Raw genomic sequence first — 24,285 nt, 5'->3', positions numbered from 1 at the left:
GTGAAATCCACAGAGTGGTTTCGAGGTGCTGAAACAATGTTGCTGGAGAGGTCAAAGTTGCAGTAATTAGATGTGATCCCTACCAGGCAGTGCTGCTATGATTGAACCATTTTATCAGTACTCTTTTATCTATGCCAAGGGTGAACATTTGGATTGAGAAGAGCTGCAGCGGTTTTATAGTTGTGGGAGGGGGAGTCTCAAAACACTATCTCCCAGTCCTCCAGGGCTTTATGGCAGAGGAACAGTAAACCTAGGATGCAATAATATTTATCATAAGTTTAATGACAACTATTCTTGTCCCGAGGCTTCAGTCAACTACTATGTGTGTGGCATTCTTAAAATCTGAACAGTTAAATTGTAATGTCATTCATATCTTTGAATGCAATAGCTCTACAATCAGATACCATGAAAAGGTACAAGAGTTTTGACATTGACTTAAATGAACAAGCAAAAGGACATTGGAACCAAAATGGCCTCTAAAGATTATTCCTTTAGACATAGCTAATACATTCAATAAATGTTCACAATGACTTTTATTCCCATGTTAAAAAGCCCATGCTTGATTAGTGTCAAATAATTGTGGATAGTTTCCTTTAAAGAATCAGGCTGGCATTACACAGTATATTTGTTACTTTAAACATCCATCATTGTGTTACTCCTACTGTAAGCACTTTGTGACTTTCCCATCTTGTCTGTGGCTTACAGCTCCAAGCCCATTGTGTTCCTAGTGAAGATGTGAATCTTTAAAAATAGTAAAAAAAAAAAAAAAGTTGTAGAATTTCCTCATACAGCTGTGTGTTGTAGTTTTTAGCAAATGTGACTCAAACCAGGAGTAACAAGTGAATTTGTGAGGGACTGTTTTCAGTTGCAAATGAATGCCCATTTGGTGTTTGAGTGGGTGTTTATGGTAGCCAAAGAAACATGTCAGGCATGGCAACAGTATTGCTCATAAATAGTTTTTTAATAACAATAAAGATCTGTTGCACAGAAGACAGAATAAGCTATATCAAACTTTAACTACATGTACAATAGTAATGGGATCAACTCACTGTTGGTTTTATGAAATTCGTTGACAACAAGACAAATATAGAAGATCCCTGGACTTATCCTTTGGGAACATAACTTTGAGTAACCAATGGGACCAGTATCTTGCTGGAGTCTCCCCTGGTTGCCTAGCAACTGGTCCCAGCCAAGAAATAGTCCAGCACATAACCCCTCATAAAATGGCAAGTTGTTGTTTTTAACTACAGTTTTGTATGGATTCAACAAACAAGATGTAAGAAATTCTTGAAAGCGAACAAGAATATTAACCAAAATGTCACAAACGATTCCTTTAAAGTGCACGTTCTCTAAAACATGTTTTGTATCATTTCAAATTATTACAATGATTTGTTAGAGGCATCATGTGTTAGAATATCTCCATTCACTATACCTTCCTTTTAGTTAGAATGGACAGTTGTCATTTCCATCTCATGCATAACATGAGGAGGATATTTTGGCCCTTTCGGTTCTGACACGTCTAATAAATCTTAGACTCTCTGTCTAGGTCAAGTATTCCATCACTGTGCCAAAACAGGTGGGCCATATTCTTGGCGAGACGTGTCCCCCTCCTGTCCACCGAGCAGTCTGTCCTCTATAGGCTGCGTCCTTGTCCGCCTGTGTCACTCCGCACCGGGACTGATGTGATCTGACTGACAATAGTGGTCTGTCTGCCAGGTGCTATCTCATAATCCCTGCTTTACAGGAGTCCTTCCTAGTTGTTAAAAGACCAGATAAACCAGCATTGTGGAAAAGGAATGATAAGAGCTGAAAGCAGAATGTATCATTTGCTGTTGACTGTAGAAACCAGCATGAGTCACTGTTCACCATTTTTATTTCAGCTGGACAGATAAACCAAATTCTAAAATGTATATTCATGGCTACTTGTACATAAAGGCGTTCTCCTACATGAGATGTCTTTAAGTTTATGCTGGTAATATTTAGATGACAAATTTAAAGAATTATGTAGTAGTTTTTGACCAAACTTTTTTGTTGACCATTTTAAAAACAAATCTGAGACACACATTGTATAAAGAAGTGCATCATTACAAGCTTTAGTTGAGATGTCAACAGGGATCATACATGGAAGTGATTTAAACAAACACATTTTACACATTTTTAAAAATGGTAAAGATGTTCAAAACAAGTCTTCAGCGTTCATTGTCATTATGTTGTACATTCTTTGAATGTCTTTGATAATTAGGGTGTCATCAAGTATATAATAACCATGTAAGCGTTTTCATCTTTTCCCTCCATTTGCATCAGCAGTAATTGCTAGCAATTAATGTGTACTGGCTTTTGTCTTTTGGCATTTGCTCCACTTGTGGGTATGCACACATTCTTTATTCATCAACCCCCAGTCCTCTTACTCTTTACCAAGATATAATAAGATGAAAAAATAAAATCAAATAGTGGCAGTCTAAACAACAGAGGATATTTGACTTGTTGACCGATAAAGACACTTTTGTAAATTCTTTATGTTCTCTTTGCTGTTACAGATAGTTTGAAATTCCGCAAGAAAAATACCATTTAAGATAACATTATGCACTTTGCCATCAAAATATAATTACACAATAAATTCATATCTGTAAAGAACCAAACCCTGTCACATTTTAAAAATCATAGCTACACTAGATGAAGCTGAGAGGCCCCAGTCAGCGAAAACTAACATACACTCTCAAAACATTACAGACAATATGTTACAAGCTAACAGCAGCAAACTGTAACAGAGTGCACATTTCATGTATCATATGTACAAATTGCTCTTTTTAGAGGCGATGTGATGAAACCACAAACCACCATAACAATCAAATCAATCTACAAAACTGATCTATACCTAGTACGGAACATGAAGAAGAGAAAACTGTTACGCTCTTTGTCCTTCGAGGATATTTTAACAAAATGTCATGGGCTTTTAAATGAGTTCAAATGTTTTTCTGAATCTTCTTCCATACAGTGTGTCTGTGAAATGTGTTAGTCGTCCATAATGACATATTACAGATCAACACTTAGTTTCCCTTTTGTTTAAACTAAAGCAAGTTCATTAACAAGATGACTCAAAGCACAGTTATGCAGAGACTGATCCACATTATTCTCTAAACACTGTTCAGCACATTGGCAGTCCTTTGCTTATGTTTTTTTTTTTTTTTTTTTTTTTTCTTTTTTGGAAGTCACCAAATTGCCCCCACTAGGCATGGAAGGCAAATGAGCTGATATCTCAGCCACAGCTTCAGCAGATCTGTTTTCAACACTGCAACAGTCAACATGGATTCCTCAGATATAGTCCACTGTTGTCTATGATTCCAGTGCTCTCACTGTGCTGCGTTGTCTTTTCCACCTCAAGAAAAATGTGGGTGTCACACTCTGGCAAATGTCTAAATTAAAGTTCATGAGCTGAATTACTTCTTGAGTTAAAAGTGTTGATCCACAGGCCCCACATCCTACAAAAGGTGGCTTATAGTGGTAATACTGTTGGTGTAAAACCAAAGGCTAGTGCAAGGAGCATACTGGAGGGGTGTAAGCACATGAGTTCAGCTGGTGAGCTTCTAGCAATGGCATTTGAGTCACTGGACTTGTCCAGTTGATGATTCTGGGGGAAGAGATCACAGAGTATTACACTGGGTTTTACATTGTGGCCATGTCACACTTGGAGAGAGAACTAGAGCCCTACATATTGGCTAGACACATTTTATTGACACATTTATTTGTGTGTTTCTATCCACTTTTTATGCACATTTTCAGTGTGTGCATAAAAAAACCTTTGCCTGAAATCCAAAATGAAGTTGAAATATTCCTAAAAGGTTTTTACTCTCAACTGAGGTAAGTTGGAAAAGTTAGTGTGTTGATAAAACAAAATGCGATGAGTGCAGTGGAAACAAACATAGTGAAACTTAGTGGAAATGAAGTGCATACTTTTGCCATAAAGGATAATAACAATAAAGGATCCGTAGAAAAATATTCTATGTTAGGTCTTATGTTAAAAATAGACCTAAAATCTAGTCTCTGTATTGACATTAGATTTGATGATTTTGTAAAAAAATATCAGCATCACTATTGGCCACACAAATATTGTTGTTTGAGTTCTAATAGGAAACTTGAAGTGAATGCACAGAATAAAACAGGTCTTACCACACACACAGTAGTATCCAATGTTTGATTTGACACCAGTTTTTGAGCCTAGAGGGCAGAAAATACAAAAGAGAGCAGAGAAACCAGAGAAATATTAACTATCATTCTTTTTTGATTGGGTTTGCCTGTTTTTCTGGCTGATAGTGGCACAAAAATGTCATGAAATATATACAGCTGGCTGCTTCTTTGACATTACCAATCATTTAGCTAGTCTCATTGTAATGGAATGAAGAAATTGTCTTGGCCTGGAAGTTGAGCTGTGGTTAAATGAAGGCTATAGTCTTCAAAGTATGACAAGGTCAAACAAAATCATTACTGCATTGACCTAAACTCCCACTGCCACGACTGTGAAGCAAAATACTCCCAGCAATAAAAATTATGATAATACTTTAAGTTCTCACCAATTCCCATAGTTTAGACCTACATGAACCCCTTTGTATAATCATCCTCCTCAAGCAAGATGTATAAGATTTGTGTGTGTGTGTGTTTGTGCAAAACTTTGTCTGTGTGAGATCCACTGTTTATGCAGGCTCAAGGTTATGACAGTTTAATACATTAAAACTTTTCTCAGACTGCGCCAAACCTTTTCAGCTTCACGTAAAAATACCCACATGCATTTGCTCACATACAGCCAAACAGACACACAGACACACACACAAACAAATACACACTTGCAGATACAGAGATGGAGTACAGAAAATGATAAAGTGACTCTACAGTGGTTTGGGAACATAACAAACACTCCACGCGTTGGTTCTTAAGTAGAAAGAATTCTATGAGGCAGGATTCTGGAGAAGAATGATTAATTGCTCTATAGGAGGTCTTTCCTCCTGGAGGATGTTTTTACCGGTGATAAATCATATTATCGCTATTAAAAGCCAATATGATAGATTGTCTCGCTTTAAGTATGTGATATCATCTCATTTAAAAATATAGCCCCATAGTATTTATCAGAGGAAAATAGCAGAGGTCTGAAGTGTGTTGGTGAGGCCAAAAAGTACCAAAGCAGCTGGAGGATCTATAAGGAGCATTTGAGTAAAACATTTGATTTATAATGTTAAATGTCAAAATCAGTACACTGAAGAGATTTCCTGCAATTACATTTGATATTTCAAAACTAAAATCCATTTATATGTCATTATCTACGACTGTACTTACTATCTACGACTGTACTTACTTGGAAATTTTAACGGGTCAACAAATGTTGGATTAAATGAGTTTAATTTAAGAAATAATAGACAAAATAACTGAGATATCTGCCGAGGAGGATTGTGTGATATGATAAAAACTTCAGTACAGTTACTAAATGGACTTTGTGGTAAAAATTGTTCTGTCAACTTCACTTTCCGGAGAGCAGCTACTTTGAATTAATGATTTTATGTTTAGTACAAAGGCAGGAGGTAGAGATATTTTTGTTGAAATTTGTGTCTCCTGCCAGCAATCAGCATTAGCATATTTATTATTTAACAATGAGCAGCTGTGTTTGTATTAAAGTTAATAGGGATCTAAGCTCTAAGTAGTCTCTAACCTCAGTCTTTCCTTAGCCTTAGCCATATAGTACTGGGGAACACTATTTGGTACAGCCTTACAATGATACGGTTTCCCTGCAGGCGCACACAATGTACACACACACATGCATGCCCACACTACCCCTGTGGGCCCTTTTTGATGTTACTGTGGCAACCAATTAGCTTTGACACGACAACTTTGGAAACTCTGACTCCACACTGACGTCTCATCTTTCTGCCCAGGAGGGGGGATTCTGTGCATACCATCATAACACCATCCCTGATCCATCAAGGTGACAGAACCAGACGTCTGACTCTCTGACAGAGAGACAGAGGCTCTGAATAGATCTCTACCTGATGTTTATGGCTCAGTTTGGATTCAGGCACCCTCTCTCAGAAGTTGTGAGAGGTTTGTGGTATCTCCGAAATCTATCTGGTAACATTTGTTATCATGAAATCAAGGATTTCATTATTGTCGTTTAGTTTTGAGCCACAGCCACTAACTGCAAACAAAGTAATAACTACTTACCTCAGTTGCATTGAGGTAAGTATTCTTGATGAAAATTAAAACTAATTACCTTGCTTGTTTCAACAAGAAATTCCTTAGTAGGCCAATAAACTTTTACTGTTAATGATATCAGTGGAGGTATAATATATACCACTAAAAATGTATTATTGTCAATAAACATATATAAAATGTGCAGGACTATGGCATAATCTCTTGAGATTAGTTTGTGTTTTTTCTGGATGTAAAAAAATACATGCTTTAAATAACTGGAGGAGACAAAGGAGAACTCTCACAGGGACATATTTAGCTGGTGACCTTTTAACATCATCAAAAATTATGCAGTGATTTAATCTACACTTCCCTCTCTACTTTTATTTTGTTCTATTTATTACTTGCAGTCTTTATTTTGAAGTATAGCTTCAGTGTTGTAAGTCAGAAAAAAAACAGCTTGGATCTGAACACAGACACTACTGTAAAAAATCTCTACATTTAAAACTTCACCTGTAAGGTTCCACAGATGTGATATAATGAGTCACTATCAAGATCCAGTTTGGTCATATCTGTCAGTGCGTCCAGAGCATTATTGGTTCGCTCTTTACCCCTCCGGGTGATGCTGGGCTCTACTACAGTTCGGTTGAATTGGGGGTTGAGGTTGCCAAACTCCAACATCAGTACCATTGCCAAATGCCTGGATGGCGTTACCTGCAAGAAAAGAGTGTATTGACTGGTGGCATACTTGATCCTGTACATATGCAGAATCTATGCTTTACTCTAGCTATATGACTGGAAGAATGACCAAAAAGGAGAAAATACTATGCAAATAAATGAGAAAAATTGCATCCACTGTTTTAACTGTAACTCAGTTGTATAGTGTTTATAAATACAATATTATCCACCAGGATGCCCTCTAAGCCCTGTTTTTAAAAGTGTAGTCTGCACATCCAGCAGGTGTCTTCCATCCTTGCCTTGGAAATATGGCCCACAGCATTTTGTTAATGACCAACTAAAAGCTGCTTATAATTGATACTTTAGATAATTGGGTAGGAGAAGAAATGATTTGACCTTTCTCAAGAGCTTTTTTAAAAGCAGTGTGTGCCTTTAATAGCTATGATCCACAAAGCTGTACAGAAATTAACTTCATAACTGCCTGAAACAAGAAAACTTTCAACAAAAATAATTAATGTAATGTAATTTTCTTCGCCATTAATATGTCATTTAATTTAAGATACCTTTCTCTGAGCAAAACAGAGGGTGGGCAAAAACTAGTTTTTGTTTTAAATAAAATGCTTTCTCGATCTTGTCTTAATCTACTAATGACATACTGTAAGCTACTAAAAAAACAGGAGTCACTGTGAAATTAAATTTAATGTCACTGTTAAATTTAATTTTCCTTGTTATGTTCTGAAGACTGAAATACCAATGAGAAAATGCTTAAGAAATTGTTCCTTAGAACAACAGTCAAAGTAACTGGGACAAGTTGATGGGAGGAAATGTCAAAGGCATGATACTATTCCTGTTAGAAGCCATTATCTCCCACTTTTTGAACAGTTTAAGTCCAGACAATACAACTGGTAAATCTCAAACCAGTTAAGCAGTAGAGTGTCAGGTTCGGGAGAAATTTGTTTCTGCAGAATGACGGAATATGGGAACTCACGTAGGCATCGATTGTTGGTGAAAAACTCTGCAAATTTATCACAGTCTGGTTTGCTGTTCCCACTGCTGCTGCAGTCACACCATGGTGACAGGCTAATACCAAGAGATCGCACATAATTGGGTGTCATCACCGTACCTGCAGCATAAAAGAGGAGAAAACCACTGTAAGTCATTGTAATTCTACTCCCATTACCAGAGTAGAAACCCTCTAACAGGACTCTCTTGATTTATTTTGAGGTCTGTACATGAAAATTTCAATGTTCCTGTCAGCCAATCCAGATCAGCTTATTCAGCATTATAAGAACTCTTTACCACATTTACAAAGTCTATAGAACATTTGATAGGGCTCTACTGGCATAAAGGCTAGGACCCATTGACTCTACCCTCTATGTTGACAATGACACAACCACCGACTGCAAAATGAGTATAAGCCTCACTGACTTTTACAATCTCCCATTAATTATAGAGCATGGCCAGTGGTCTTGTCTGTTCCACAACATGCACATTATTTAAAGAAGTACTGATGTCAACAAAGGTGGCACACTGCAGCTCTGGAGAGTGTTGTCCAAAGTGTTGATAAAAGTGTTATCAGGCTGTTGCTTATTGCCCATTGAAAGTAAACAATGGTGAACAAGCTGGTGCACGTTGTACTTCATCGAGTCGAATTAAGCTTCCCTATTTTATCATCCTGACTGTAGCCGAATAATGCTATTGCCTTTTTTTGGGGGGAGCATGAGGTTGAGTAGGCTCATACTTATTAGCTGTGCAAGTACATGCAGATTTTTGTGTGCAGAGTCAGAGATGAGTGGTTGAACCAGGGGGGACCCATTAGAGGGTGTAACCTGTGTGAAGTAGAATATGAATGGTGTAGATTAAAGTGTATGCCTGTTGAGTTTGCAATTGGTCACTGTTGCCCTGAGTTCAAATCTCATTACGAAAACTCAGCGGGACATTATTTTTCCTTTCTACATAATGGAACCTGCTGATGGAAGAAAGACTGATCAAAAAGAAATGAGCACCATTTCTGCATGGTGCTTTGGTGTATGAACTGTGATGGCATGTATCAACTTGGCTTGCCACGTAACATCTGTATATGGTCAGTTACACAGCTTGCAGGTTAGATTACATGCCTTCAAAGAAGCATTACATTACATTAAATGTATGTATGTGTAGTCTGTGTTGTAATCTGACAACTGTGTGTTTCAGTCATATTTTGATGTCATGATTTATGACATCCTGTCTTTTATATATTTAGACACTACCATCAGACAAAAAACTGACATGATTTGTAGAAAATTGATGTGTGGTACATCATAATTGTACTTGCAGTTTTGAGGAACTGGCTTATATTCTGTGCAGCTGTTTTCAGAGGAGGAATCATATCTTCACCCTTTGAATTACTTTCAGTTTTGTAGGAAAAACAAAATCTAATGAAATCTTTATCCATCACTTCTAATCAAGCTATCAAAAACTTCACACCGTTTATAAAGTACAAGAGAAAAATCAAGATTGCAAAACAATACAGACAAATTTGATAGCTAAAAGATTGATTGACAAACAATGCTTAGGATTGAAAAACTATTCAGTTCATTCCTTGTTAGTTTCTTCTATTAGACATTTTCTTACTTTCTTTCCTTTCTGCAAACTAATCTGAAGTGGTGGTACAGCTTTATGTACAGTTTTGTGTATAGTTATGTGACATCCAGCAAATTCTAAAACAATTTTTTGAATATATTGAGAGAGTAACTTACCAATAAGACCTGAATAAGACAGCAGACAATCAGCATAGTTCTCCCTCAGACAGCCAGATATGGAGCGAGCTTCTGGCTGGCAGTTGCTGATGAAGTCTGCCAGCCTTGACCTAAAAACAAAACAGACCGACATTAGAGCTGCTGATTTCCTGAAGCTGTCATTGGTTGTCACACTTATAGTAAGCTAAGTGCTTTGCAGTGGTTTAGTAATTTAAAACCACAAAAAGTTTGTTGCCACTTTTCATGTGCAAATAATATAAAATCAGCTCGGAGGTTTGAAAGTGAAAGTAACGAGTATAAAAGATAGATGAAGAAATATTTTAGATGGCAAAACTCCTTCACAGAATGACAGACTGCCTGCTTTTTTTTTCTTTTATTGTTTGTGACTCCTCTTTGGTCACAGACTTAAATTAACGTGACTCAGCCTTAGATTGGCAATTTTCTGTCAATTAAAATTATGTTTATTTTTCAGTTTGTGCTTTGCAGTAGAACATCAATTATCATGTCCTAAAATAGACCATCTGAATTACTGTTTTAAGTGTGACTCAGTTGTAGAGTTTTATAAAGCTCTCTCTGCAGATGATGGAAATTAAAATTGGTTTTGCGTTGACGTAGACCAGAGGAGGCAGAATTATTGTCCCACATTCACTGAGACACGTGAAAAATCTTGGTTGGTGAATCATGTTTTCTTTTGCAGATAAAAACACTTATATGAAACACAGTGGACTGTGCATCTGTGTATTTAACTGGAAAACTGCGATCAAATCATTCTTACCTGCAGATGTAGTTGGTCTTGCATGTGTTCTGAAGGGTGAGACAGTTAGGTTTGTCTTTGTCCTCGTAGGAGCAAACAGGTACAATAGTTTGTCGTCTGCGCTCTGCACATGCTGTCTGATCCCCCGCTGGACAGGAGCAAAACAGCATCCCATAGCTGTATTTAGGTGGAACCTTAATGTTGGAAAGGTAAAAAGGAAGAACACATGGTGACACAGGTGATGTTAGAGCCTACTGGAGGTATCCAGTGATATTGGCAAAACTGTCCTCTTTCTTGCGCTCTAAAGAAAACATTTTCAATTTCCACTGCAACTTGCACCTGTACCAGAGTAGTTGAGTAACTCACCTTACCCAGTTTATAAAAGCTTGTGGTAAAATAGTGGAAAAATGTGAACACACAGACCTCTGATCCACTATGGCTGCCCTCCAGTGTGAATACTGAGTTAAGTACCATGCTAGGTAACTGAGACTTCTCTGAAGAAACTGGATAGAAAGTCATCTTAATTTGAAACTGCACTTTTCCTTTGACATTTGACACTTGGCACAAGTGTTTGTTTGAGTGCCAAAACTACAAACTCAAACACACAAAAAAGCTGTAAATAGCTCTCAAAATGAGCATGCTTAATTACCTTGTCAAAGAACTGTCTCAGAGCTTTGTGGCATTTGCGCTTGTTGCACACCTCAGAGGCAGACACCCTGCTTGTACAGGGGTTGATGTAAGCTGAGCGGTATTTTTTACATGTGTCATTCAGGTTACAGGCTTTGGCAGCATTCAGGCAGTTGTTCTCCTTTGTGGATGCAGGCTCAGCTAAGAGAGGGGAGAGACACATAATTTCATGTTTCCACATTTTTGAATTATTACTTTCTTGTGCAGGTTATTGTGATTCTTTAAAGGGATATTACACTCATAAGCCTCATTCATACCATAATTTTCACCATTTAATGCAGCTCCATTACTTCAGGATGCGCCTATTTAAAAAACAGTTTGATTACATCACACTTCACACTTCTTAGTTACAGTGGAAAATACAGTCTTACTTAATTTAGGAAGATATTGTGTCAATATTGGCATGAATTATCCAATGATGGGAAGTGAGTGTTCATCCCAGAGTCATACCCAGATAAAAACTACAAGTCCAAAAATTGTCCCCTAGATATTTGTGCATTTATAACAAACTTCAATACTAGAATTCATTTATTGTGCAAGCGGCAAGAAAACAACCATATGAGAGCTTTGAGCCTTGCTGGATTCAGTCATGCTTGTATCTGCAAACAATATTATACAAATTGTGTGAATACAGAAATCTTTTACAGGGAATTCATTATAAATTACTGCATCAATTTGTTGCTCCTGTTGCTCCATTTGTTGCAGTTACTTTTGAACTCAAATTCTCTGGTTAAATCTTGTACTGGATGTTCTTATCAGATTCCTCCCTCAGACTTTATTAGGTCTGGCATTTATGATCAAACCCCTGTATGTGCAACAGAAAGCCACAGTTAGACCTCACTGAAGAGTCACTTCAAGGTGACCTCTCATCTCTTTGAGTTAGACAAAAGCTAAAACTCTTAATATTCAGAGCGTTACCAAAAAGGACACTAATCATATTAGTGTATCCCAGTGTGTCAGCTGCTGTTTTTCTCATCACATCTTATATGTGTAGCTCAAGGGTGATTTGTTTGTCCTCAGCCTTACAGGAAACACAAAAATGTACTCAAAAATGTACTAATGTACTAAAATGTACTAAAATACAAACACCTGCTCAGACACAGTGCTTTTTCCTTGCCTGGAGTTACATGAACCAAGCCAGCCATCTTTGCTTCCATCCCAGTATGCCTTTCCTTCCATCACAGCAAAAGCACTCTGTGGCCAACATAATGACTCTCACATCTCATTTTTCTCATTTGTTGTAGTTAAAGTCCTTACTGCTCCAATGACTTCTACACAGTAACACAAACTGTATCCTCAGCCTCGGCATGGAAGAATGAATTCTGTAATTCTGCCTTTTGAGGTGGAATTGAAGTTCATTGCTCTCTTTCATGCACCACAGAATGAGCCATGATTAAATCTGAATACATTCTTGAACCTTGGGTTAATCACATATTACAAAACCCATTACTTACATCTGACAAGTGCCTAGAGATGTGGGCTGTGATCCTGTAGTGGCTGTTTGTAGCTCTTGGGCAGTAGGTGTAACAGTTTTACCTGAAAATGCTTAACATTTTAAAATACAAGTTCTTACTTTGAGGAGTTCTGTTAAAACATGGTTGTGTGTGTGTGTGTGTGTGTGTGTGTGTGTATATATATATATATATATATATATATATATATATATATATATATATATATATATATGTGTGTGTGTGTGTGTGTGCGCAAAGCAAAGTGTGAGTTAGAAGGTTGAAGCTGTAGGTCACAGTGTGACTCCATAGACATAACACCCTACGGCAGGAAAAACCTTTTCTATCAAGAGCACTTCTACATTTAATAAGCTAATTCTGGGGTCATATTTTCTCCTTTTCAGGGATAATTTCAGTATAAACCATGTTTCACTGTTTCTAAGACCACATTCAAGTTAATGGGAGAATCATGACATTGTTGATATAGCAAAGCTCAACAAGTACCTAATTCATCTCTTCCCTAGAGTACACAAATGACACATTTATCTGAAATGTGATTGTGTTACCTAAGAAATTTTGTGTAGCCATTAAGTCATTTGACATTGCCAATGAGTTGTTTAAACAGGGCTATGTAGAAGATTGTTGTTAATAGTTGTCTGTGCTGTTTCTGCATCTGTTTGCACAATGATGGTATTCTGTAATCCTCTCAATGTTTCTCTGTAAAATACATTGAAATGTGTCGTTTAATTAGATTTACAGGCAAAGCCCAACAACTACAAAACATCATATAACACATAACATCATATCTTGTTAAAAGGCCCACCAGCTTAAGGAAAACAAATCTCACTTAGCCTTCTTAGGTTGCACCCTCTAAGCAAGACCACCATGTTGCCATTGATGTAGACCAAATAACAAGCCAGTATAGCAAACACTGGAATCTGACCCTTTGACCTCTAACAGGTTGATACAAAAGAGCTTTTGAAGGGCCGCCAGCCAGGTAGAGTTAAATAGGAATCTCATAGAGGAGGTCAATTATGGTGTCCTGGGGGGGTTGCCTTTACTAATACAATGAAGGTGAGAATATGAGAACCAGAAGACAAATATGAAATTTTTGTAAAAGGTTAGTGGTGTATTTACTATATCTATCATGTGCTGTGTTCTAATAGATTAGTGAGATTATCCAGTTTGTGTAGACCTATTTGACACATGGCATGTATCTGTGTTTGAGAAATGGCCAAAGGGCTTTCAAGTACAGGAGAAGTCTAAATCTACACAGCTAGTAGATAAAATAAACACCATGAAAAAGACTGGGACTGCAACAAGCAGTTGTTTTCATAGTCCGTTAATTAATCCTTAAGTCTTTAAAAGGTTGTAAAAATGCCCATCACAATTTCCCAAAAATCAGATACACACATTAAGATTACTTGTTTTGTCCAGCCAATAGTTACTGAACAGAAAACACATTTGAGAAGCTGGAAACAGTGATTTTTGGGGGTATTACTTAGCAATGATTTTTGATGTTTGATCATAGTTGACCAGTTTATCACAGTTGCAGATTAATTAATTATAAAAATTGTGACTTTGAAGTAATTATGTCACAATAGAAAACAATACTGCAAACATGGGCCATATTAGGTTGTGTGCCTAAACAAAGCTAAAGAAATGCAAGAAAATTGATGCAGTAGTATCCAAGTTTCTTGTTAGCAACACCCAGAGAGCCTCATTCACCTCGTGCATCAGACTCTGCAATCCACTTATTTCTTTAGGATATGTTTGTGGATGCAGGCTTAGATAATCATAATCATCTCTTTGCACAGGACACATGGAATAAATAAGACTAGTAAAATTTCTTGAACTGATGCCACCATTAAACACAGGGGCAGTGAGGTCAGAAGAAGTAGAGCTGGTCCTAAAAACTCCTTTCTCTGAAGGGTTTAATTCCAGTGTAGCAGTTCTGCATGACAGTGTTCTGTCAAGAAGTGGCATATAGAATTAACTATTTATTTGTGTATGACATGAAAATCCTCCCATGTCCAAGAAATGCAGATTATATGAATACAAACTATTAGTGTGACCTTCAGGAGCCAGCTGTGTGAATAGAGATCTTAAGGCAAAAAGTTTTCAGAAAGTCTAGCTTAATATGAAACTCTCTAAACAAGCTCAGTTGAAACTACTGTCACAGTCAGATGACCAACAGTATGGGAACATGAATCTGAGAGCATAGCTGCAAAAACAGGGCTCAGTGCCACAATTTGTAGTGGTTATAGTCTCACAGGAATGTGAGTGGCGTAAGTGTATTGATAGAAATGGAGAACAAGAGGTGTGTCTGCATGTGTATCAGGATTTCTGAATTTATAATCAGTTCTTATCTGGTTAAACGTGAGTTTGTACTGAGTGCAGAATTTAATTATATTACCTAGAAACTAGAAATATGGCTTTTAATTTTGACAATCATAATGTCCCTTGAAAGATCTGTTTGTAAGTGATTTTAATATGGTCTAGTTAACCCTTTTAATCTTTAACCCATTCCTAAAATGTGATCAAAATGTTTTCATATTTTAGGTGTGGTCTGTGCATGTACTGAGTACCAAGAAGACACTGTCTTTGATTCATAACTCAGTAGCTAGCTAGCATTATTTTCAAGTCCAATTTAACCAAAGTGCAGCCAGAAGTGGCTATATTATATGTATTGAAGATATTATGTTTTCTAGTCATATCATCTACCTGATTCTAATTTATATTTTCACTTAAGTCAAATTCACTGGTCCAAAACTTCAAAGCCACAAAACAATTATATTACAGTCTCCATTTGCTATCTACATAATCGTCCAAAATCAAAGTCCTTTGCAATGTATCACTGCTTTATTTAATCTTTTAAAACCTATCCTTCTGCTCAGTGTCCTCTTTGTCATCTCCCGTAATAGAGAGAAAACGGCAGTGGTCAGAGTCCTCTCCTTCATGGCACCCTGCCGTCTATCAGGATTCCTGCCAGCATCACTAAATCCTTGCCAGTGTCTCAGTATTTATGACCAGACCCAAGGCCCACTTATTAAGTGCACCCATGTAATTAGCAAAATCTCACTTAGCTCCAACTGCACCAGCTATTCCTCTCCACCATTTAATCCTCTGGGCAGTCATTCATCCTGCATTGATTTAAAAACTAGTAGATCAGCATTGCTAATGTCTGCCATATTCAGCATGATTCTGATAAAAGCTCACAAGGATTCTGATGTTGGACTGTGGACCCATGTAGAACATAAAACCTCAATTCATGATTGCAAATTTAATTCTGGAGATCACATTATTTTAGTGATGGTTGCCTGAGAAAGTTGGTCAGATGTTCTAATGTTAATACTTGAACCATTCACCCTCATAGTGACAAGTAAACAACATCCTTTGGAAGCCAAACTACCCTTCAATGTTTGAGGTTGTTTGTGGCACCTCACTCTATGAGATAATATCTCCTCCTCCTGACTCACTGGTTATGAGAATGAGGTAAAGTAATATGACTGGACATATGGCACTACTGTGAGTGCAGATCAGGAAATGTGAGTGCAAATCTCTGTGGTTGCACCTGTCAGTGGAGTGTGAGTGTGGCTGCCCTGAGGCACCTTTGCTTTCTGTTCTCTTAAAAAGTCAGTTATCCACTCAGATCAAAGGACGTTCAACTTGGCCTAATTAAGAATATAAATGTCCCATGACATTAAATTTTGCTGTGTCACCATCAGCAGTCATCAAATAATATCACTATATGGACTTTCTTCTTTTGTTTTTCCTTCTAGCTACTTTTAAGCATTAGTAGTCTGTGTATTAGGCCCCTGTATATGAATGAGATGTACAGAAAAATCTGAGTTAATGGAGATTTTTGAATTTTGATAATATGCATGTCACTGCCAATGTATGGGAATGTGTGCTTGGTGAATGCATCTAGATGAGGGTCTCCATTCAGCAGCAATGCATGTCTCCCATCATGGCACGAGTGATTATGTTCTTGTATACGTAAGTATGTTTGCTCATGTGGGTGCAGGGTGTGGTTGGCTTGCATCAAATAATTCCATGCCTGACTGAAAAAATATTCTGTGTCACCTGCAACCTCCAGCATTTAATTTCCTTATCTCAAAGCCATGATTAGTCACTGCCTGCATCACTCATGGTTGCATATCCACTTGGCTCCCTGCACACAACTTGTCATGGCTAAGCCATCAGGTACACTCATCTTGGTGAGGAATTCCTACTCTCCAAGCGGCTTTACTGAGCCTTCATCTTCCAGTAACATTTATGTGTCAGAGAGGCAGCAAATGCTGGGAGTGGGTTAGTCAGAATGTGAATGACTGTGTGTGTGTGTGTGTTGTGTGTGTTTGTGTGCTCATGACTGATAATGTGTCTGATAGTATTTGCTCAATGATATTCTTGGTGTAATTCATATTATCATTATATTTGCCTGGTGTAACTAATTCAAAGTGTTAGACCTCTACAGCAAAGTAAATAAGATTTATTTTTGGGTAAGTTTTGCTTCAACATTAAAAGACATATTCCCTCCACATAACCGAATACTTAAATTGTTTCTTTGCACAGTAAACTACTCTTGGCACAGGCTGAAAATAGGCCTTGACTTGATATGAAATATCAGTTGTCTATTGTTTTAATCATTTGGGGATCGATTTAATGTTGTGACACACAAAATTTGGTTGTACAGCAAAGCAAGTTACTTGAAAATTCCTGCTGAAAAGCACAGCTTCAGCTTCCAATTTCAATGCAGTCCAGTGTGATTGATTTGAGCTAGTATTGACATGTGATTTTTCCAAATCTAAACAAGTTACATGATGAATATCAATATCAGAAAATGGGTTCTTTCTCTTGTGATTTTATATTAGTTTTTCATTAAAGGCATTTTGCTGTGGTGTTCTACAGGGGGTGGACATAAAAACAGCTGTGTGCACACAGAGTAATACTGTAAATGTGGTGTGCCATGTTTGAGGTGATCTTACATTACATTATATTGTACAAATGCTGGTAATATTGTGCCCCTACCCATGAGCAAACCCACAAGTGCTTTATGCAGTGCTCAGATAAGCCATGTTATATGAAACAGACCTATTATGTTTTTTTTTTTTTAATGAAGAACATAATACTTTGAGATGCAGTATGCTTGTTAATAAATATGATAAAGTTTTATTTGTTTCACTTCATGCCACTGTATGCTCAAATTTTGATATTTGATTACTCAGCATATAAGTGAATTTTAAACTTCTAATCCCCAGCTTGTGTGTATTATTGGGTTTTGAGCTCCCTCCGGTTAACTCGGTTGGAATAAATTGTGTTATTCTGCGGTTACAGAGGGGCAGCATGAAAACAAAGGAGAGGCGTGTGAAAGGAAATGCCTTCAGATGATTCGCTGATATGGCCGAAAGCAGTCTTGTGTAAAAGGGATCAGCAGATTTAAAGTGTTTCCTCTACTGATGGCTACTCTGATGTTCAGGCTGGAGCACTTTGCTCATATATGCACAGTTCATGAGGCAGGCTGAGCGAGCGGCAGAGGACAAAGACTACTGAGGATTAATCTGTTGCTTCAGGCAGCTAAACCCACTGAATTATTCTTGAGATCTTTGCAATGGAAAATCATCATGCCAAGCTTCATCTCTTGTTCACCGACTTACTTCTCTGTTAAGACTACTGATGAGATAGACTGGGAGGAGAGGGGGGAGATACTGGGCTCAGTGGCAGGGCCATTGCTAGTGAGATTTCCACTGTGAGAGTGGCTGCTCACATGTAAAATGATTAACAGGCTGGAGGGGTTTTTGTAAACTTCTGACGTTTGTCACTCTGAAACTGCAAACATTCATGTAGTTAAGAAAAATAAATTTAGTGGTTATAGCATGGAAACGTGTAGAAGGAGTTTATTTGTAAAAACTGAATACAAGAGGTATGTCTGCATAGAGGCATCACTGATTTACACTGACATATTCCTCACTTTCAAATAAGGACTGAATGCAAATATATAGAACTGATATGGACTATTTTCTTTTAAAAGTAAGCACTGAGAACATACTGAAAAGCAGAATGAAATTTATTCCCTTGCTCATTCTTATGTACAATATGTACTGTTCCAAAAATCCTCTTGGAATCTAATCAGTGCTCGTACCAGTGGTGTCAGACTTGCTATGGATAAGGAGACTCAGTACATTTTGTCTCAAAAAAGTATCGTACTTATAACGAGTTGAGAATGTGATTGTGCAAGCAGATATACACTGCAGTGGTCCTTTCTATCTCAGCACTATTTGTGGGATTGTAAAGAAGCATAAGTAAGTTGTTTGTAGCACAGTATAATTTAGTAGTGACTTTGAGTTTTACTTGGTGATGCCCTCTGGTACGATAATAAATGATTTTTAGACATAACCGTGGCGTGTGGTACAGAAGCTTGTGATTTTCCTTTGTTAAGGACAGACCTGTTGTCCCATCATTCTCCCCGTCTGCACAACAGCATTGTGTTACATCTCTGAAATGCACTCACTCATTGATTTAGAAATGATGCAGCATTTAATTTCAGCTGTTCCTGGAGACTAAATTCTAGCAGTTATTGGCTTGCCTTTTACTTTGAATTGATAATGTTATAAATACGTCAAAGCTGAATAAGTTTTACTGGAGCCAAAGATAAAGAAAAGTAAAATAGAGAGAAGTCATTCTAGTAGTCAATCTGGCATGAGGAGTGGGAAAAGAATCAGCCATGTCACTAGCGTAACTCCATAGTTAGCAATATCAGTCTGATGCATCTCTCACGATAAACTGTAATCACTTTGGAGATCTCTTGACTTTTCATCTTTTACCTTCTCCAAGTAAAAAATTACATTTGTGAAATACTTGAAAATGTTAGGATGCTAAATTAAGATTATGAACATGGTAAATATTAACATCAGCATTTAGCATTTAGCTCAAAACACTGCTGTGCCTTAATAGTCTCACAGAGCTACCAGCATGACCGTAGGCTTGTTGATTTCTCGTTGCTAGAAGAAATTTATGTTTAGTTATGTCATTTATATACTGTACAATGCCTATGTACAAGCCTTCATGTTTTTCTAAGATATAATTTGCTGAAAATCATTTGGAATAAAAATAGATTATTATATATTTAACAAGCATTTGTTTTTAGCCAGTCAGGGTAGTGAACATCATATCTTAGCAACCGACCCATGGGATACATTATGGATCATTCTATACTGGCTAACACATGCATTATTTTACACTGTGGATTGCCCCAGGCCTGGCTTAGTTGCAAACAGGAATGAGGTCACTTATAGCAAATGGATTCCTGATATCTAACCCATTAAATGGTTTATTTATTTAGAAGCCCCTTTGGCTGTTTACACACTGCTATACATTAAAGTGACCACTCAGCTCCAGCTTCATCTCTGCACCCCATTCATGGCTTTTAATAAAAGCACTTAATAATGATAAAAAACTCAAGTTAAGTGTCCATATTCTAAATCACTGACTTTGATAAAAGAGCACATTAGCAGCAAATCAGATGTTTAAATATATCTTAATCAAGATTTAAACTTCTCTCATTCGTTCAGTGGGATTCTTTAGATTTGTAGGTGTCTGCTGTCTCGTCTAAACTGCATCAAGCAAATGATTTTGCAGTCAAAAATGACCTGAACCTGCTTTTTCTTCTTGCCCTTTAATAATCTCTGTTTTTGTCTTAGTATTTGTCCAATTATCTGAAAGCCTCGCAAATCCTAAACCACTTTTCCAATTTCAGTTTTTTTGCAATTCTTCTTAGTCTCGCATTGCTGGACCTATCTCTGCATTACATTTGTGCCATTCCAGCGCAGGAGAGAAATCCAAATTCCAATAGATTTTTCTTTACTCTGTTTAAAATACAGTTAGCCATTATGTCATCGCATGTGGAGCAGAGCCACTGTGATACGCTAAGTGGATTCAATCACAGCGAGAGCCAGAGAGAGAGAGGGAGAGGGACAGAGAGTCAGAGAGGGAGAGAATCAAATAACCATTTTTTCAGTGAAATGGTAGCTGGCCAGTGCAGTAGACATCCTCCTCCAGCCAGAAAGCTCAACACTGAAGAGTGCCAACGAGTGCTGCACTTGTCACACACATACACACACACAGCTCTTGTTTTATCAGTGCCATTGAACACAGACAGATGGTTAATTGCTCCTCTGTGCATGTGTGTCTGATCTCAGCAGATCTAAATATGGGTCTGCCTAGGTGTATGCCCCCAAGTCCACCTGCACACTTTTGACATTTGAGGACATGTATGGCATTTAGATTTACAACAAGCCATTTCTGTTTTTGTTTCCTTTTTTAAATCATTTTAAATCCAGGCATTCAGCCTTAGAAGGCTACTGAATCTCAAACAACACAGGCTCAACTCTAAAAGAATGATGAATTCAAAATTAGCACATAAATGCTTCCACCATTAGTACTGTGACAGTGGAAAAAAAACATGCAGACCTCTCTCATCATTGCTTTGAGAACTGAAAGTGAAATATACTAAATTACTCTACTTTGTGTACGGTGGGTCACAGTGGCAGATAAAAGCTTTTGTGATGGATAATGGGCGTTGAAAGCTGCAGCCTGAAACCAGACAGCAATAGAAAAGGGTGGTTGTCAAATAGTGACAGATCTGTAGCGGTGATGTGGTGACTTCAGCTAGGTTTAAAGCATAACTGAGAAGTAATTGCTGCATGTAAAGTGACTTAACTTTGCACAGTGTCCAAACTTAAACCTAAGGAATGTCAGCAGTATAAAAGCAGTGCCTTACCGGCTATGATGGGGGCCAGGCGGAAGATATCTGAGAGCCGGCTATTGACTGGTTCATATGGGGAGTATTCCAGCAAATCATTACCTGCATGGGGGGAAAAATGTCAATGATATGTGCTTGATATTGTGTGTGTGTGTGTGTGTGTGTGTGTGTATATATATATATATATATATATCTCATAAAATCAATAATTACACTGAATAAGTAATTGAGCAATCCTTTTTTGTTAGTCATGGTGATGATACATGAGCACTCACTTTGTAAATATTGTGTGTCGTGTACGTACACAATAGAGGATGGTAGGTTCACTTTGTAACAAGTACAATTATCTCTGTGTTACACTAGTTTGGCGAATAAATATGCAAGTAGATTTGCTTACTGTAGCATGAGTAGAATTTACATTTAGAAGTAGATGCATTCAGTGTTAAACATGGTGGAAAGTAATGGTACATTTACTCATATGTACAAATTTGAGACGTAAAGGTCTCCTACTTCAAACTTCTACTCCTCTGCCTTTAAGATGCAATTATTGTACCTTTTTACTCCACTGCATTATCTGACAGCTATTTCTTTTGTTGTTTTTCACATATAAAACATATGATGAGCACATAAAATCATACATAATTACTGATTAAACACCTTTACACCTTTTAGTGTACAAACTGGTCAAATAGCTCCATCTTGACCAACTACAATAAGTACTGTACTTTGAGTGCTTCTTGTTAAAGATATTTCTGTACTTTTATGTAAGTACAATTACTTTTGATGACGGTAAACGGTTTACTCTGAATCATTGCATACCCTGTAAGCTCTGAAATATGCTCCAAAAGATCCGGAGACAGTTCTTCTCCTTCTTCATGCCCCTCCTACACCTGCAGTTGTACAGGGGGCTCTGCTTCATGGCATCTATGGCGCTGCGGCACTCGCCCTGCGCCTCGGGACCAGTGACCGCACTGAAGTTGCTCTCCCTGCCCGCCACACACTGCCTCATCGTCCGGTACTTGGTGCTGCAGGAGTACTCCTTTAGACATTGCTCACTGGCCTTTACGCAGTCCAGGCGGACGGGCCGGGAGGCTGCACTGCTGTCACCCTTCAAGGTGAACACTGAGTCTGGGAGTTACAAGAAGTGAGTCAGGAAAGATTTGCGCTCACGATGTTAACTAATATGCAGACATTGTTCTGCACGCAGTTGACTTCCGATCACTTAATTATCATCATTTAAATCGGGGGCACTTTTTTTGGCAAATAATACACAAGGAAGCGCAGATCATTAGACAAACTTTCTAACCCCCGAATGTTTGCAGTCACAACAAAGGAAACACATAAACATTTGTTTTTCCATATGGCGAGGAATGCGCCTTTTCCTCACTGTCACCGTTTTCTGCATTTATTGAACTGAACTCCAAAGGAACTGGAGCAGTTTTAACATATATATCACAACCTAAACATTTAGAAATTCAACAGATGAATTGGTCACTTACCCGGGAAGGACAATATAATGACTAAAGTTGTTAAAATCATTTCGCGAGGAGATTTCGTATGTGGTTAAAAGAGGTGTTTAAAACAAAATGTCAAGAGAACTTGTCAGACAGATCCTCTTTTCTTCGGGTAGCACAGTACATGGGTTCAAGTGATGATGCATCCTGTAGATCCAACAGTGAGATTCCCACTCTCGAGCTGAGTCAAGCAACTACAACCACGTCGCGCAAATCAGCCGGAGTTTTTGGACACACAAAAAACATAAGTGAGACACAAGGAAGAAGCGCGTTGGTGGACCATTTCCACTTCACTCCGCTCCCATCAACTCCTCTGTTCGTCCGCTGCTCTGTCACACTCCGGCAGCGCGGGCGTGTTTGATCCGACACAGGAGCTGTCAGTGGGTTTTAGGAGAAAAAACTTTACAGCCGCGACCGCAAAGAGTCAGTAGAAACCACAGTAAATAACCCTGAACCAATCAGTTCAACTTAACGAGGGAATTCATTTAACTTTAATTGTCACAGTCCCGCAACCGACTAAACGCGTGTTCAAACTATACATCCCCAAAAGCTGGAAAAATACATTCCGTTTGCAGGTGGAAAGAGAAAACCACGCCGTTTGATCCGGACTGTTCTCCGCTCTGATGAAGAAAACTGAGGCTGGGGATGCAACGCGTGAGGGCGTGACGTCATGCGACTCTGAGCACAGTAACCTTAAAACACGTTAACGGCCTCAAATTAGATCAAACTGCTAAGACAGTCAAAACAGATTGATGGCCAGCGGCGAGCAGGTTGCATCTGTAAGAAAATTTCAGCTGGGTGAAGATCATCTCATTAACTATGGATAATTATCATTTGTAATAACATTATGTAGTTATGTAACCTGCAGGCCTGTAGAACATGGGAACCCAGCAGATTTAAAATATATCCCCCATGGAACAGTTAAATTGTTACATTTTTAAGTGTCCCTATGTTTCACTCAAAGCAGTTTAAATGTTTAATTGTCCTCTCAGCTCTTGAATATGATGCTGTTAGGGCATACAGCAAGCCCGAACCCTTCAATTTAAGGGAGTGGGTAGCCTACATTTTTTTATTTGGTAGTATGTTTAAAAGTTTCAGGGTATGTCAGTCTCTGAAATTGAATAGCACAAATGGTTAGTGGAATTGTGGATGAAAAAAAAAATCATATTACTTCTTTATCTGAAATTGCAGTTACCATATAAACTGTGATAACTGTTGACAGAGCTTTTTCTATCAAAGTATTTTCTCTGCACTGGAAAAAAAAACATTAGACTTAGAGAATGAGTGAAAATTGAAACAGTAGCACTCAAGACCCTAAATCTATAGGAATGAAATGAAAGTCATTACTGTAATACAGTTCCCATTAATGCATACATTTCCTTTTTCAATTATGCATGATTTTTGCTGCTCTATGTATATGGGACCAAATGTAGTCTGCTATGTCATTTGATCTTTGCACACGGACACATGTTGCGTGGTATGCAGAACATCTATAATGTATACTGCCTTAGGAGTACCTCTGTAGCTGTTT

General features: G+C 37.9%; 1 protein-coding gene across 1 annotated transcript; it reads right to left on the bottom strand.

Moving 5' to 3' along the window:
• Positions 1-948: 948 nt before the first annotated feature.
• On the bottom strand, positions 949-23,503 carry gfra1b (gdnf family receptor alpha 1b). Its single transcript, XM_018698775.2, is given in 11 exon segments — positions 949-3,628; positions 4,168-4,215; positions 6,685-6,816; positions 6,818-6,885; positions 7,838-7,972; positions 9,588-9,697; positions 10,363-10,535; positions 10,991-11,169; positions 21,259-21,342; positions 22,060-22,368; positions 22,740-23,503. Coding segments are annotated over 11 exon segments (1,413 nt in total). The 5' UTR covers positions 22,780-23,503; the 3' UTR covers positions 949-3,493.
• Positions 23,504-24,285: the final 782 nt, after the last annotated feature.

This window comes from Lates calcarifer, linkage group LG23, assembly GCF_001640805.2.
Source record: "Lates calcarifer isolate ASB-BC8 linkage group LG23, TLL_Latcal_v3, whole genome shotgun sequence".
In the NCBI taxonomy this organism is placed as follows: domain Eukaryota; kingdom Metazoa; phylum Chordata; class Actinopteri; family Centropomidae; genus Lates; species Lates calcarifer.
This window is presented reverse-complemented; position numbering and strand designations above follow the sequence as displayed.